The sequence below is a fragment of the Lissotriton vulgaris genome, chromosome 5 (assembly GCF_964263255.1).
Source record: "Lissotriton vulgaris chromosome 5, aLisVul1.2, whole genome shotgun sequence".
In the NCBI taxonomy this organism is placed as follows: domain Eukaryota; kingdom Metazoa; phylum Chordata; class Amphibia; order Caudata; family Salamandridae; genus Lissotriton; species Lissotriton vulgaris.
Genome location: NC_141693.1, coordinates 838,659,401 through 838,674,908, shown reverse-complemented (window position 1 = coordinate 838,674,908; position 15,508 = coordinate 838,659,401). Strand labels below are relative to the sequence as shown.

The 15,508-nt window shown below is 49.1% G+C and overlaps 1 protein-coding gene across 1 annotated transcript in view; it reads left to right on the top strand.

Annotated features, from left to right (window-relative positions):
* Positions 1 to 15,508, top strand: part of HELLS (helicase, lymphoid specific) — a 591,428-nt gene that overhangs the window by 508,487 nt on the left and 67,433 nt on the right. The window contains exons 20-21 of the mRNA XM_086922383.1: positions 4,618 to 4,714; positions 4,794 to 4,870. Coding sequence (XP_086778509.1) covers positions 4,618 to 4,714; positions 4,794 to 4,870 — 174 coding nt within the window. The remainder of the gene's footprint in view (positions 1 to 4,617; positions 4,715 to 4,793; positions 4,871 to 15,508) is intronic.

Here is a 15,508-nt window from a genome sequence, read left to right as displayed (position 1 = left end):
TGCTATTTTGCCAAAAGAATTGAGGAAGCAGCAAACTCCTGCAAGGAGATCTTTTCGATTGTTCGAGAATTTACTACCCCGCGCTCAATCTCAGCACAGAAAGCCCCGGTTGAGACCTGGGCCGACACCATTGCTAATTTTTTTACCACCAAAATTAGGCAGATACAGGACTCCTTTCCCCCAAGACCGACAGCTGATCCTTTGACTCTGTCTAACGAGATAGCCCACCTGCCCAGCTCTGCTAGACTTCCCGCCCCTTACGATATCCTCATCCCTAGCATTGATGAGGAATCTTAAATCTGGCTCACCTCGCGATCCATGCCCAGCAAAATTTCTAGCGAGAATGGCAGATGTTGTCAACCCCATAGCCAATCCTATTCTCAACCTCTCCTTGAGTCAGGGAGTTTTGCCACACTCCTGGAAACAGGCCATGGTTATTCCTCTTCTTAAGAAGCCCAACCTCGATCCCGAAGCCCCGTCCAATTACAGACCGATCTCGCTCCTTCCAGCACTTACTAAAATCTTGGAGAAACGCGTTCATAGCGTGCTCTCTAACTTCCTGGAGTCGAATGAGCTACTCCATGCGTCCCAATCGGGCTTTCGATCCAACTTAAGCACCGAGACGGCGCTTTTGGAAGTCTCTGAGATTGTGAAGGAGGTGCTGGATGCTGGAGGCAGGGTGATGTTGGTTATGTTAGATCTGACGGCGGCTTTTGACACCGTCCCCCATGAGGATCTCCTCACTAGATTACATGACATCGGTCTAGGGGGGACGGTGCTCAACTGGTTTTGTTCCTTCTTAGCCAACCGCCGACAGACGGTCTGGGCCTCACCTGGATCTGCCGAAATGCCGCCATTGGGAGTTGGAGTTCCTCAGGGCTCAGTACTGAGCCCTACTCTATTTAACATCCTCATGACCCCTCTGGCGACATTGGCGGAGTCCTATGGGGCCCGGATCGTCTCATATGCTGACGATACCCAGCTTCTTTTCACCTGCCGCAAGAGCGAAGACTTCGATGGGGAAAGTATCCGTGAGTGCCTTGGGGCTGTTTTCAACTGGTTCCAACTGAACAGCCTCAAGTGCAACTCGGATAAATCCGAGATACTTTTCTTCGGATGCCCATCGGAACCGGACTGGCATGGTTGGTGGCCTGCCGACATGTTCCCCCCCAGCTCAGTCATCTAAATGGGCTAAGAACCTGGGAATTAAAATTGACAACGAGCTCACGCTCAAATCCCAGGTGGCCACTCTTACAGGGACGTGTTTCGGTATCCTCGGGATGCTTCGAAAGTTCTTTCCTCTACTCTCTGAGGAACATCGGAGGATAACTGTACAGGCACTCATAGGATCCAGATTGGACTATGCTAATGCCTTGTATCTGGGTCTGCCAGAATATCTCTTACAGCGCATGCAGGTGACCCAGAACGCTGCAGCACGAGCGATTTTTTTTTTTTTTTTATTTTTTTTTTTTTTTTTTTTTTTTTTGGCCTGCATCGCCGTACCAGTGCCTCTAACTTGCTCCAATCCCTTCATTGGCTTCCCATACGGAAGAGGATAATGTTCAAAGCCATGACTTTGGCCCATAAAGCCCTGCATGCCACTGGTGCAAATACCTACAGAAGAGGCTGGACTTTTACCGGCCAACACGATCTTTAAGATCGGAGTCACTGGCACTTGCTGTGGTTCCACGTATAAAGAGGGCCCGACTGGGCGGTCGGTCCTTTAGATTCCTGGCACCCCAGCTATGGAACTCTTTACCGCTGTCCCTTCGGGCCACATCTAATCTGCTTGCCTTTAGGAAGGGTTTAAAGACTTGGTTATTTTCTGGCTAGTGCGCTTCCATTTTTAGCTTCTGTTTTCTCTGCTGTTATGTTTTCAGTTTTCTTTTGGGTCTGGAGCACAAAGCGCAACGGCTACTCCCTTGGAGTAGCTGTTGCGCTATACAAGATATATATATATATATATATATATATATATGTGTGTGTGGTTCTGTGTGTGGTTCTGTGTGTGGTTCTGTGGGTGTGTGTGGTTCTGTGGGTGGTTCTGTGGGTGTGTGTGGTTCTGTGGGTGTGTGTGGTTCTGTGGGTGTGGTTCTGTGGGTGTGGTTCTGTGTGTGTGGTTCTGTGTGTGTGTGTGTAGTAATGACCAATGTTTCCTGATGGATTGGTCAGCCTAGGGCATATCGCCAAGGAAGGAAAGACCATATCATACACTTTCTGGAGCTCATGTCAGTCCGTTTAGTTTTTGATTTGTTTCTTTTTTTGTTTTTTTACCATCTGTTTGATAGTATGCTAATTCAGATTACCATACCACCACCATGTTAACAGGTTCTACATCCAAGCCCTGTCTGGGCGCACAGAACATTTAAGCATGGCTTCTAATCCTGAGCCTGTCAATAAAAGCAAGTTACTTACTGAGAATACAAAATGTCCAAACCTACCTTGTAAGCAGGTTTACAAGGAAACTCTGAAGGGGCCGTAGATGATTAATATTTTTCAACAAATGGGTTTTCAGCAAATAGACTTTGTGACCTCTCAAAAGTCAAATGCCGAAGCTTCTCATTGAGGCAGTTGGATCCAGGCCCTCTCCCGGAGCCCTTTTAATGAGCTACTTGGACATTCCTTTACACCTCCATCAAATCCATGAATACCATTGCTCTTGTTGAAACCGTGGAGTACCCGAACAACTGGAGTCTTGTTGCTCCAGAATGATCCTGGCAAGTATGGTTTCTCGACATCCTTCAAATGTTATTAAAGTCCACAGACTACCATGCAAATCGAAGTTTGGGCATAGACTGCAAGCTCAGTTCTTCCCTCCCCAAACCTGATGTCATTTAAGTTTGTAACATAGCCCCTAAGCTCAGTCACTATTGTCATTTAAATTTGCCAGTCGTGTATGGCAAATGTGACAAAAGTAAGATCTTTAAATGAGAGCCTTATGTGCGTTCAAAATGGAAAGATTCTGCATGTGATTCAAATTTGTATTTCCTGCCCAGATGTTATCAAGTTGTACTTTGCTGCCCTAGCCAAATCTCTAAGCTGCAATTTGCTCCGATAAAAGTACATCTTGTAGCTTTAACATCATACAGGAAAGGACCCCCTCTAATCTCCTTCGCGATCCCAGTAATCAAAGACTTCATGTAAGGTTTAAAAAATATTTGCCTGATAGTCCCTTTCTCAAACTGAAGCCTGAATTCTCGAACAGTTTCAAATTTTGAGCCCTTTCACAAGACTTCATTGGTTTCTTGCAGTCAGTCAGCTGCCTGTTCTCCATCACCACAGCATGATTGCTAGTGAACTACATGTACTTTGCACTGCTGAACTATATAGAGCTCCCATTCAAGTAGGATATATGAAACATTGTTACTTAAGGTAACAATAATATTAAGTGATCTTTTTATCTGCTTCTTTAGTAAGCCAGCTACTCCTGCAGAATGTTCTCTGCATGCTTTTGTTGCTGGTTTGAATGTTTTTCATATAAAAGTAGATTTAACCTTATTACATATAGTACTTATGTGCCAACACATACTAGCTATGCAACTTTTAAATCCATTCTGATTGGATTTTCATGCATTACTCTGTGCTCAGTTTGCTTACAGACTCCTTTCAAATAGGCCATAAGCTCATTCTACGAGAGAAAGTGCAGCTATGGCTTGGTTAAGAAACATTCCCTTTCAATTTGTATGTAAAGCAGCCACTTGGAAATATTTTCATTCTTTTACAAAACAGTTCAAATTCTAAGATCATAGTGGAATATAGAGAAACTAATGCTACCTTAAGATTTTTTTTTCAATTAACTATCTTTTGCAGTGGTTAATGTCATATTGAAAGGTTTTCTTTCTATTCGCTCCTATGGTGGAGAACTTTGGGAGATGAGGGATGTGCTTGGTGCTCTTTTGTAATAATTTACTATCAATTGAAGGTCCTGTGATGTAGTAGAAAGTCACTTATGGTCCTGGTTCTGCATCTTTGGAATGTTCACTGAAGCCATAAACTTCATACCCTCCTCCCTGGCTTTGTATCTTTCTCAAAAGGGAATCAAAAGTTAGTTTTTTCATTCATGCAGTCTGTTTTGGAGGAAAGTATTGGGCATCCTGGGAGATAGAAAACCCGAGCCTTGAAGGGGTAGGGTTTTTTAAAAAAAATTTTTTTAACTCGTCTTGCTGTCTATAGGACTGTGCTTTTCCACATTTATTGCCATTTTAGACTGCAGATTGAGTTTCACTTGCAGCAGGGTAGTTTTCGGGAGGGGTTTTGTTTTAAACAATCCTAAAAAAATGTCTTGCTCATTTGGGGTCTGATTAAATCCAATTCGGTTATTGAAGACGTTGATTGCCGTAACGCTTTCCACTTATTTCTAACTTGACTTGAGTCTCTAAGTGACAGGAATTTTTTAGGAGCCCCAAACAGTTTTGTTAAGGGATTCCTTATTGCATGCATTTGACAATGATTCTTTTTAGCACTGGTGTTGATAACCATTTTTCTGTCTGTACGCTTGTTCCTCTGATGTTCTAGAGAGTGGCTTAGGAGGACTTAGTCAAAATGTAAGAGAATCTTAACCTTGGGCACTTTGCCCGCAGAAGTTTTCTTAACCAATGTAACATTTATTTTTCACAGACAAGTTTAAAGGTGGCCAGGCAGGAATACATCAGTCTAAAAGCTGTTTGGATCCTCAAGAGCTAATGGAATTGCTCCGTTCCAGAGATTTTGAAAGGTATTTTGATCGTCTAAAGTGCACCGTATTTTGGTTAGATGAAGTTCACAATTAAAATAAATGTTTTCTTAATGTACAGGGAGGTTAAAGGATCTGCTGATAAGGTGATTAGTGACCAAGACCTTGAGCTGCTGTTGGATAGAAGTGACCTTATTGGTAAGTGGTGCAGTACTTTAAATGTGTGTACAGCTCAGTAAAATGAATCTTAATTTGTTTCTGCTTAGCATTCATAAATTACGGGTCAGTGCACATTGACCTCCTGGTAAAACCATTTGATCAATATTTCAAATTATTTTTGGAAAAGGTAGTGTGCCTACTCGAGAGTGCAGGAAGAAAAACTTTTGACACATGAGTCTGTTTACTTAACTGAGGGTGTCCTCCATCCTTCCAATGTTTATTATTTCTGCAGCAAAGTGTACAAGGTAGGCCCTCCTACAGTGATGTGTATCGACTTCAGGGAAGTAGTTGACTCGTAGGGGATTTCCATGCATGGTCATAAGCACTTGAATAATCTCGCCCATGTGCTGGGACCCTGGAGCACTTTAGATATATCTTAAGTGGATATTTTTCGCCTTTTTTTCAGGAAGGCCTGCAAAGACGGATGTGAATGAGTTGCAAAGAGTGCGCAATTTGCAGTTCGAATATAAAATCTTAAAATGTCAGAGGACCGTAGGGCACTGCTGTCGGTCAATCTAGTAAAGGGTAGTCTAAGTCCTTTGTATTGCAAGATTAAGAGAAATATGAACTATCCAAGGTGTTACAAATTACACTCTTGCCTGTTCCATGCGTTCTGAAAACATGTGCCGGTTGACAGCCAATTGTATTAAGCTGGCACATATAGGATGACTCTTATGATTTCCAGTTCCTGGCCTTTGGAAGTCTCTCCAGTTGGAGCCAAGAGAAAATCACCTACCATTTGAACAGCTAAAATTGTGTATTTTATGTTAAGGACATAAGCAGGAAGGTTGTAGTCTGTCATGCTTTTCTAGTAGAATTTTGCCTGTGTGTCTCTGTAGGTCCTTTCTTTCCTAGCACAAGAAATATTTACAAGGCACTTTACAAATAAGTAACAAATATGGGGGTAGGAGCCTTAATAATTGAACAGCCAAGCAAATGTGCATATATGAAAAAAAACAATTCAATCCATAGACTGCTAATACCACCTATTCGTCAATTGGGAGGGGGGGGGGGGGGGGAGAGATGTCTCATTAGAAGGAACAGTTTCTTACCTGTAACTCCTGTTCTCATGTCATAGGCGCCTGAACAGTCCCGCCCACGTGCGGGGTTGCCTGAGCACTTCTTTAGATGTATATTAGCCCTTTCGATGCAGAGGTTATTCTCCTGCTGGGGGGGAGGGGGGGGGGGGGCGCACACAGCGCCCGCATGCTCATTCCCCCCCCCCCCCCCCCCCCCCCCCCCCCCCCACCTGAGCGTTCCACGGGCCATGACGAGCTGAGCTAGTCATGAGCGCCGTGGCATGAGCATGGGAGGAGTTAAGTATATATTTTTTACCTTTCTTCAGGAAGACCTGCAAATACACTTAAGAGATAGGAAGACAATAATGAAGCCTAAATACATACGCGACACTGGCCGCATCTTCATCTAGAATTGAAAAAAGGTAGCCAGTATACTACATTTTGTGTAATTTTTTTGTATTCAACACAGAATAATTTCCTTCACAAAACCCCCTTTTTTATTATATAGATGAAAGGAATAGCCCATAGGCTGAAGTTTTATATATTCCAGAGACCACCAGTATCCCTATCATGCACCACTGCGCAGTGAGGCAGTTACTTCAATTCTTTTTCAGGGAGAAGAGAATGCATGCTTTGCTATGGATTTCTGTGTCTATTCCACCGGGAGGACGGAGAGTTGCTTTAGACTGATCCTAGAAATACCCCCTACGAGAGAACTGGAGTTACAAGTAAGAAACCATTCCTTCTCTCGTAGCGAATTTCAATGTATAGTCATAAGCACTAAATAGACTAGCAAGCCCTTCCCTATAGAACGTGGTCGAAGAGATGGAGAAAAATTATATGTAGTTTTAAGGCAAACCAGTTTCGGAGGGAAGCCTGCCCTACCTGAGCATCTGCCTTGGCATCCGAGTACAGGCAGTAGTGTTAAGTGAAAGTATGAACTGATTTCCAGGTAACAGCCTCTCAAATCTCTGCAATTGGAATATAACGAAGCAAGGCTGCAGTAGCTGCCATCCCCTCTAGTGGAGTGAGCTTTATGCTTAGTAGATAAGGATTTATTCACTTTTTAGTAACTGAGAAGAATGCAGGAAACAATCCATCTGGAGATAGACTGCTTAGAAGTCACTAGACCGGTAGGAGTGAGACCATAGTTTATAAATAACTGGTCAGATCTCCGCAGATCCTTAGTGTTACCTAGATAAAATTTTAAAACCCGCTTCTTGATGTCACAGATGACTGCTAGATTCAAACTGTGCTGTGCCTGCCACTGCGTCATGTCTGTGATGGAGCAACATTTAGTTTCTCTGGTGCCTGCAGCGGAACACAATTCTGCGTTGTGCTCTGACTGCTGGGCCATGGCTCCAAAGGCTTTGAGGGAGCCTGCTTTTGGCCCGGCGTTTGGCTCCATGTCGCTCACCCCGGAGAGTCTCGATCCTGGTTCCGGTCGAGAGGAAGTTCTGGGCACCGCTCTGGGAGTCCGAAGTCCTCATCCCCCTGCTTGAAGTAGTCTAGTCAGTCGCGTAAGAGGCATAAGAAACACAAGAAGCTGAAGCATGCTTTGTGTCCTTCTCCTCATCCATCAGCCGACACAACAGAGATGCCTCAATGCTCTATGCCTAGTTCTGCGGAACTTGTGCCGGAGACTGCTCCACGCTTCCTTGAATTTCCAGGAGCAACCCCTGCCCAGCTTAAAGTCTATGAGGCCATGTGCCTCTTGTTTGAGTGACCTGACACTCCCGGTGCGCCTTCAGATCTCCATTGGGTTCTATGCTGGCAGCTCTGGTGCCGACTAACCCAGTGGATCAGGTGGTAGATCTGGATCGGCTTCTGTCATACCCCTGTGACCTTCCCTAGCGCCGGCCCCTCACAAACTCCCAGTGGTGCCAGTCCCATGCTTCTCCCCGATGACCCAGATTGGTGCCTTTTGACAGTTTCCTGTGCCACCTTAGAGTCCTAGGTCAGTTCCTCTGCCTTATTTTGAGGGACTAGGAATGGAGGAGGATTGGGATAGGTCGCTGCACCCGTTACAAGACCAAACTGAGCACGAAATGGACTGGTATGAAGAATTGGGTGAGGCCAGTGGACTGGATACCTCCCTGGATTCTAGCCTACTTTCCCCCCCCCCCCCCCCCCCGCCCCCCCCCCCCCCCCCACCATGGATACGGAGGAGGGAGCTTCATATGCTATGGTAGCGAGAAGCAGAGGTCCTGTACCTTCAGCTACCTTCAATGGATGTCAAAACTAACATCTTGATGGAGGTTCTGCAGCTGGGTGTCTCCTCCTCGGAACCCCTCCTACCTTTCCGCGAGACCTTGACTGATGTCCTTCTGCGTACCTGGTCCAAGCCCAGCATAGGGGCTCCTGTAATAGGATAATTGCCCGCTGCCATCACCCTGCACTGAGTAACCCAAAATTCTTCACCAATCACCCAAACCCAGAGAGTTTCATGGTCCAAGCCTCTACCACACAAGGCGCATTAACTTCCGCATCCCCTGAAAGGGAAATCCAAGAGGCTGAATAGTTGGAGTAAGAAGATTTTTTCTTCCAACAGCCTTGCATTGCGGTCAGTGAAAACTGCATGCCTAGTGGGCTGTTATGCCCACTCGTTGTGGAAAATGGTTGCGCAGGTGCCGCTGCAGGTCCTCAAGGAGACCCAGGACTTTCTCTCCCAAGCGTTATTGTATGGGCGAGATGAGGCCAAGTTCACCATTCGTTGTAAGCTTGACAACCCTGACTCGCTGTGCAATGTAGTCAGAAGTGCCTGGCTGAGGATTTGTGGCTTTTCAGAGGGTGGTCGGCCTCCCTTATGGACCTGCTCTTTGATGGCACCGGTCTCTTCATAGAGCAGGTGGACATGGCCCTGGAGCGCTTTAAGAACTCGCTGGCTACGGCAAAGTCCTTGGGACTCTCACTGACCACTTGTCCTGTCTGCTTTTCATCTCTTTTTTGACCACAGAGGAGATGTTCAACTGCGCCAGCCATATCACAGCCACAAGACCAAGCAAGTCCAGCAACCCTGCGTGACCATGGTCGCGGCTTCTTTCAACCCCATGGATCAGGCAACCAGAGGTCCAATCAGTCGTAGTCGTCCGTTCCCCCCCCGCAAAGAAGCATCCTCCTGAATCATTCTGCCAGGGCGAAGGCAGACACCACCACAACCCTCCAGCAGGGAGTTCCAGTTGCTGATATCTGCCAAGCCGCCACATGATCTTCTCTGCACACGTTTTCCAGACACTTTGCCTGGATTCTCATGTTCACAGGGAGGGCCTGTTTGGCCACTGAGTTCTGCAGGAAATTGTGGTCTAAAACTGATCCGCAGTCCCTCCTCCAGAGAAGGTATTGCTTGGGTATCTATTCAAAGATAGGACATCTGTGGTTATAGGTCTCTATCAGATGGACAAGTTACTTACCTTCGTAATACTTAATCAGGTAGAGCTCTAGCTGCAGATTCCTTACCAACCCACCCATCCTCCCCGCACTGTGGAATTTATTTTAGTATCTGAAAGACACGTTGGTAGTAGATACCTTACCTTAGAATTAACCCCAGGCGTCAGACTGGATCCGGAAAGTTTTCATCAGCAGCACCCCTGCATGTCGGAAGGTGGCGTCATGCAGCTCCACATCCGTGGTGATGGACGGAGCATCTGAACCAATCAAGCACTCACACCCAGTCAACAGATCAGGTTTTAATCCATCACCGTTCTTTAGCCCACTCTGCCACCCCAGTTCAGACATGGCCATATGCAAATCAGTCCGTCGGAGGCATCGTGATTGCTGGGATGGCGTGGCGCCAGCTACTTAGACGCCGCCCTCTCTCGCTGAAGTCAGTTATATTTTTTTTCCGCACCAGCAAACGCAGATCCACAGAGAGGTACCCCCAGCCAATTTTTGACTGAGTTTTTGGGGACTTTTGTCTGTCTTTTGTGCATTTGACTCCTGGTGTATAGGGATGCCCAGTTTCAAGTCTTGCAAGATTTGTCCTCGCATGATGTCGGTGATGGACCCGCACAGCAAGTGTCTCTATTGCCTGGTTGCCTGGGGCGCGACCACGACCCCACATTGTGCCAGACTGCCGGGCCATGGTTCCTAAAACTTTGCAGGAGCAGTCCTGAAAGTTGCTTGAGGCCCAGGAATCTGCTCTGTGCAGTTTAAGGTCCCGGTCCTGTGGGAGGTCGAGGAACCGCCACCATCATTCGAAGTCTTCGCACTCTGGGTCAGGTAAGATGAAGCACAAGAAGTCGAAGAAGCGACGTCGCTCTTCACCTTCCCCTCGCCTGTTCCGCGACTCTGCTCCAGGTGTGGGTGGTGCCTCCCCCCCGCGGCTCCAGTGGTGCCTAAGCAGTTGCGTCTGCCTACCCACCCTTCCCGGATCAGTCGGTGACTCCGGCCCAGCTGCAGGAATTTCTGTCAGCCATAGCCCACCTCTTTGGCCCGTCTGGCCCCGCCAGCGCGCATTCAGGCCCCGCAGGTCCGACTGGGGGTCCTCGCCCTTCGGCGGCTCCGGCCATGACTTCATTGACGGCTCTGACCTTTGTGCCACGAGACTCCCATGGATCCATGCAAGGATCCCAGCCGTTTGATTGACCTCATACGACCTCTGACATCTATGTTGCTGGCCGGCTACCCGGCTGATGTCGTCCCCAGCTTCCACCCCGACCCTCTCGCAGCCCAATGCCAGTTAGACCCGGACTGGTCAGAGGATCTGGGGAACGCAGTTGATCTGGATTTCTCACCAGAACCTGGCGCATGGTCTACTTCTACCGTGGCTATGGAGGAGGGTGGTACTTATTTGGTGGTGTTACGTAGGGCAGCAGAGGCTCTCCACCTCGAGCTCCCTACAGTGGCCTTCAGGACTAACCTCCTGATAAAAGTTCTTCGGCCGGCGGCTTCCTCTGTGGTGCCGCTGCTGCCCTTTAATGATTCACTTTCAGACGTCCTTTTGGGCACCTGGTCCAGGCCCAACATAGGGGCTCCCGTGGATAGGAACGTGGCCAGACGCCATCGCCTGACCCCGGGCGACCCTATTTTCCTCTCCCAACACCCTACCCCTGAAAGCTTGGTTATCCAACCCTCTCCGTCCCCAAGCGCATTCCCTTCTGCACCTCCGGACAGGGAAGCAAAGAAACTGGAGCAGTTTAGGAAGATTTTCTCTACCGCCAGTTCAGGGCTCTGCGGTCTGTGAACACCACATGCCTCTTGGGCCGTTATTCCCACTGTGTGAGATATGGTGGCACAGGTGCTGCCTCAGTTTCCCAGATGATGCCCGGATGGTGCTCTCCCAGGCTAGTGTTGAGGGGAGAGATGCAGGCAGGTTTACGATTCGTTCTAGGCCTTGACCCTGCCGACTCGCATGGCAGAGCGTTTTTTTTTTTTTTTATTTTTTTTTTATTTTTTAGACAGTGGCGCTAGGCCATCACGCCTGGCTGAGGACCACTGGCTTTTCAGGGGATATCAAGAACACACTGATGGACATGCCCTTTGATGGCACACACCTTTTTGGCGACAAGGCAGATAGTGCGTTGGAGCGCTTTAAGACTCTCTGGCTACGGCCAAATCCTTGGGTCTTTTGGCCACGCGCACTCTTCGGGGTCTGCTTTTCGCTCCTTTCGTGGCCAAGGAAGGGGTGCCCAGACACGATTGTTTGAAAACCACAGGCCTGCGCAGCAACACTCTCAGCGCAGCCGTGGACATTGGTCCAGGCGAGGTGGGTCACGGGGCCAGCGGGCGGGTCAGTCCACTACCTCCCCTGCCACCCACTGCCTCCAAACCTTCCAAATCCGGTGTTTCAGGCTCACCAGACACCAGTGGGCGGCAGGATTTGTCACCAACTACCCCACTGGTGCACCATCACTCCGGGCAGGTGAGTTTTACATGTTTTCTGAAGAGGCTACTCCCTCCCCTTCGAGACCACCCCTCCAGCCATGCCACCTCAGTACCACAGCATGTTGGGGGGGATCACTTGGAACTTCTCCAGCAGGAAGTTGTGGCCCTCTTGGCCAAGGGGGCCATCAAGCACGTTCCAACGCCAGAAGTAGGTCGTGGTTGTTACTACCACTACTTCCTGGTTCCAAAAAAAGACAAAGGACTACGTCCTATCTTAGACCATTACATCAATCAATTCCTCCGGAAGGAGTAGTTCAAGATGCTCACACTTGCTCAGGTCTGTCTGCCCTAGACCCGCAAAATTGGATGGTAGCGTTGGACTACCAGGACACTTATTTTCATCTCAGTCCTGCCAGCCCACCGGCGTTACCTGGTGTTCATGGTAACCCACGAGCACTTTGTTCACTGTGCTCTCTTTTGGCCTTACCAGCGCCCCTCGGTGTTCACGAAAGTGATGGAGGTTGCCGCAGCTCATCTGGGCGGGATCAGGGGTTTCAGTCTTCCCCTAGCTATACAACTGGTTGTTGAAGGCGGGCTCTCCACAGGCAGTCATCTCCCACCTCCAGACTACCGCTGGCCTCCTGCATTTGCTTGGGTTCTCAATCAACGTGCTGATGTCGCACCTGATTCCCTCTCAGAAGCTCCTCGTTATCGGAATGGTTCTGGACACGGCACAGTTTCGGGTTTATCCTCCCGAACGGCGAGTCTGGGGCATTCGGGCTATGAATCCGACCTTTCGGCCCTTGTCCTTAGTTTCGGTCCGGATGACTTTGAGGCTGCTGGGCCTCATGGCCTCCTGCATCCTGCTGACCACTCATGCCAGAAGGCATATGCGGGCTCTGCAGTGGGACCTGAAGTTCCAGTGGGCGTAGCATCAAGGGGACCTGTCAGAGTACGTACAGATCTACGAAGGCACTGCTCGACAGTTGCAATGGTGGCTCACGAACCAGCATTGGGTTAGTGGCAGATAACTCTCCCTTCCCCAACCGGAGCACACAGAGGTGACTGATGCTTCTCTCTTGGGATAGGGCGGCCACATGTGAGAGGCGGAGATCAGAGGCATCAGGTCTCCTGTGGAGACCAGGCTCAATGTCAACCTTCTGGGCGATCCTACTGCACTAAAGGCATTCCTTCCCTCTGTCAAGGGGAGAGTAGTGCAGGTGTTCAGACAACACCACCGCCATGTGGTACTGCATCAAGCAAGGCGGGATCCGGTTGTGGACCCTATGTCATGAGGCTCTGCATCTCTGGACATGGCTGGAACATAAAGGCATTTCCTTGGTGCTTCAACACTTTGCAGGTCGTTGGAACGCCAGAGCAGACTAACTCAGCCTTTGGTGCATGATGGATCACGAATGGTGTCTTCACTCAGAGTTGGTGCAAGGTCTCTTTCAACAGTGGGGAGAGCCTTGGTTAGATCTATTCGCCACCAAAGAGAACGTGCAATGTCAGCGGTTCTGGGCATTGAAATTTCCAAGGCGGCACTCGCTCACCGACGCTTTTCGTCACGAGTGGAGTTGCAGTCTATTGTACGCCTTTCTGCCTATACCACTTCTACCCAGAATGCTGAAAAAGATCAGGCGCGACCGAGCCCAAGTCATTTTTGTGGCCCCGGACTGGGCTTGAAGAGTTTGGTATCCCAATCCACTCAGTAGGAACGTGGATCCCTCGATCCGACTGCCTCTTCAGGAGGATCTTCTGTTGCAGCAGCAGGGGACTGTCTCCCACCTGAACCTGTCCAGCCTCCACCTCCTTGCGTGGAGATTGAGCGGCGACATTCGATTACATTTGACTTGCCTCCTGAAGTCTGATATCATTCTGGCTGCCAGGCATCCCTCCAATAAATCTGTATTTGCCTGCAGGTGGAACATATTTGTGGCAAGGTGCACTGCAAAGTCTGTAGATTCCTTTTCTGCCGTTCTTTCAGAAGTCCTTTTGTTCCTTCTTTCTTTGGCCCGGTAGGGCTCTGCTCTGGCCACTATTAAGGGCTACCTTTAAGCAATTTCGGACTTTCTCAGGCTCCCTGGTCAGCCCCCTCTTCTCAAGTCCCCTGTCGTAAATAGATTTCTCAAAGGCATTACTTACCTCTACTCTCCTATTCCATTTGTGATGCTTCAGTGGGACTTGAATTTGGTTTTATACTTATTTGTGTGTAGGAAAGTGGGTTGCTGTTGCAGTAACCCCCCACTGTTTGCCAGACTACTGATGCACTGTTCCTTGGTGTGACCTGGGACCCTGCCAATCCGGTTCCCAGGGCCTGTGTTCTTCCCCCAAAATCGAACCCAATTGCCATCTCCGGCCACGTCAGCCCCTGGTAAATGGTACCCTAGGTACCCACAGCACTGTGACCAGAGAAGGCCCCCAAGGGCTGCAGGACTTATTGTGCTACCCCTAGAGGCTCTGTACCATGACACCCACACACTGCCTTTGCAGGCTGCGTGTCTTGGTGCAGAACAAACCAGAGTCAATATGGCACAAATACCTGTGTGCCATGCCCACAACACACTGTCCTGGCATACCTGTCACCCCTCTAGATGGGTGCCCTATGCCAGTGGTGTGGGTACAAGGGCATGAGCCCTGTACCCCTACAGTACCCAAGTCCATTCCTGGGCACTGTGTAGTGCTGCCATTAAGAGTTTATGGTGCCTGGAGGTCATCACCACAAACTCCACAGCACCATGATGGCTACACTGAAGACTGGGAAGTTTGGTATCAAACTTCTCAGCACATTAAAACCACACTGACGCCAGTGTGGGATTTAATGTAAAGTGCACGACAGAGGGCAGCTTAGATTTGCCACCTGAACCTAACCCACAGCCAACGTCCTGACTGAGTGGCTGCCTAGGCTGCCACACAGCAGACATGTTGCTGGACCCCTGGGTAGAGAGCCATCTGCTTTCCTGGATTTGCAACAATGCACATCCTCGGGCGAGAGACTAGGCCTCCGCCCTCAGGATGGGCAGGGGAAGCTTCAAAGGCATGCCGCCTTTGTGAGCTTCTCCAGGCCACTTGTACTCAGCAACTGGCCCCACTGGTTCTGAACCTTACTCAGGCGGGAAGACAGGCGGGAAATCCTAAGTGAGGAAAGGGGGTGTGCCAGCCCCATGGACCCTCCTCAACGCTCCTGACGACGCATGCAGCCTCACAACAAGGGGCCGTGACCAGCTAAGGGTAAGATTTCCCGACACACCGCTGCTCAACGGCCCCCTGTGCCCAACTCCTGGGTGTCTACCTATCCCACAATATCCCAACTTACCTCTCGAAGTGGTGGTCGCACCTGAAGAATCTGTCCCCGAGCTTGCAGCCTTTGTTCAACTTTCAGCTTTTCCATTGAAATACATTGGGCGGCCAAAAGCACCTTGCACCCAGCCGCCTGAGTGCCACTGGAAGTGCAGCATCTGTCCTATCCTACTTCCCCACTTGCCCTGCGTAAGTGACCAGGAGCTCAGCTCCCACAGCCGCGTGGTCTGCCTGCTAGCAACCACCAACCAAAGTCCCCCTATCCTCCATAGGATCACATTGGGCCTACTCACTCTGCACCCGGCTGCCCCTGTGCCCCTGAGGGTGTAACAACTGTACCTACCTGACCCTGGGAGACCCCGAGTCTACCCCCCAGAACCTTCACTCAGTCAGCTGAGTACTTACCCAAAGACTGATAACTTGATTTTCTCCATAGGGTAACATTGGCTTGGTTTCACTCCGAATTTCTTTTAAG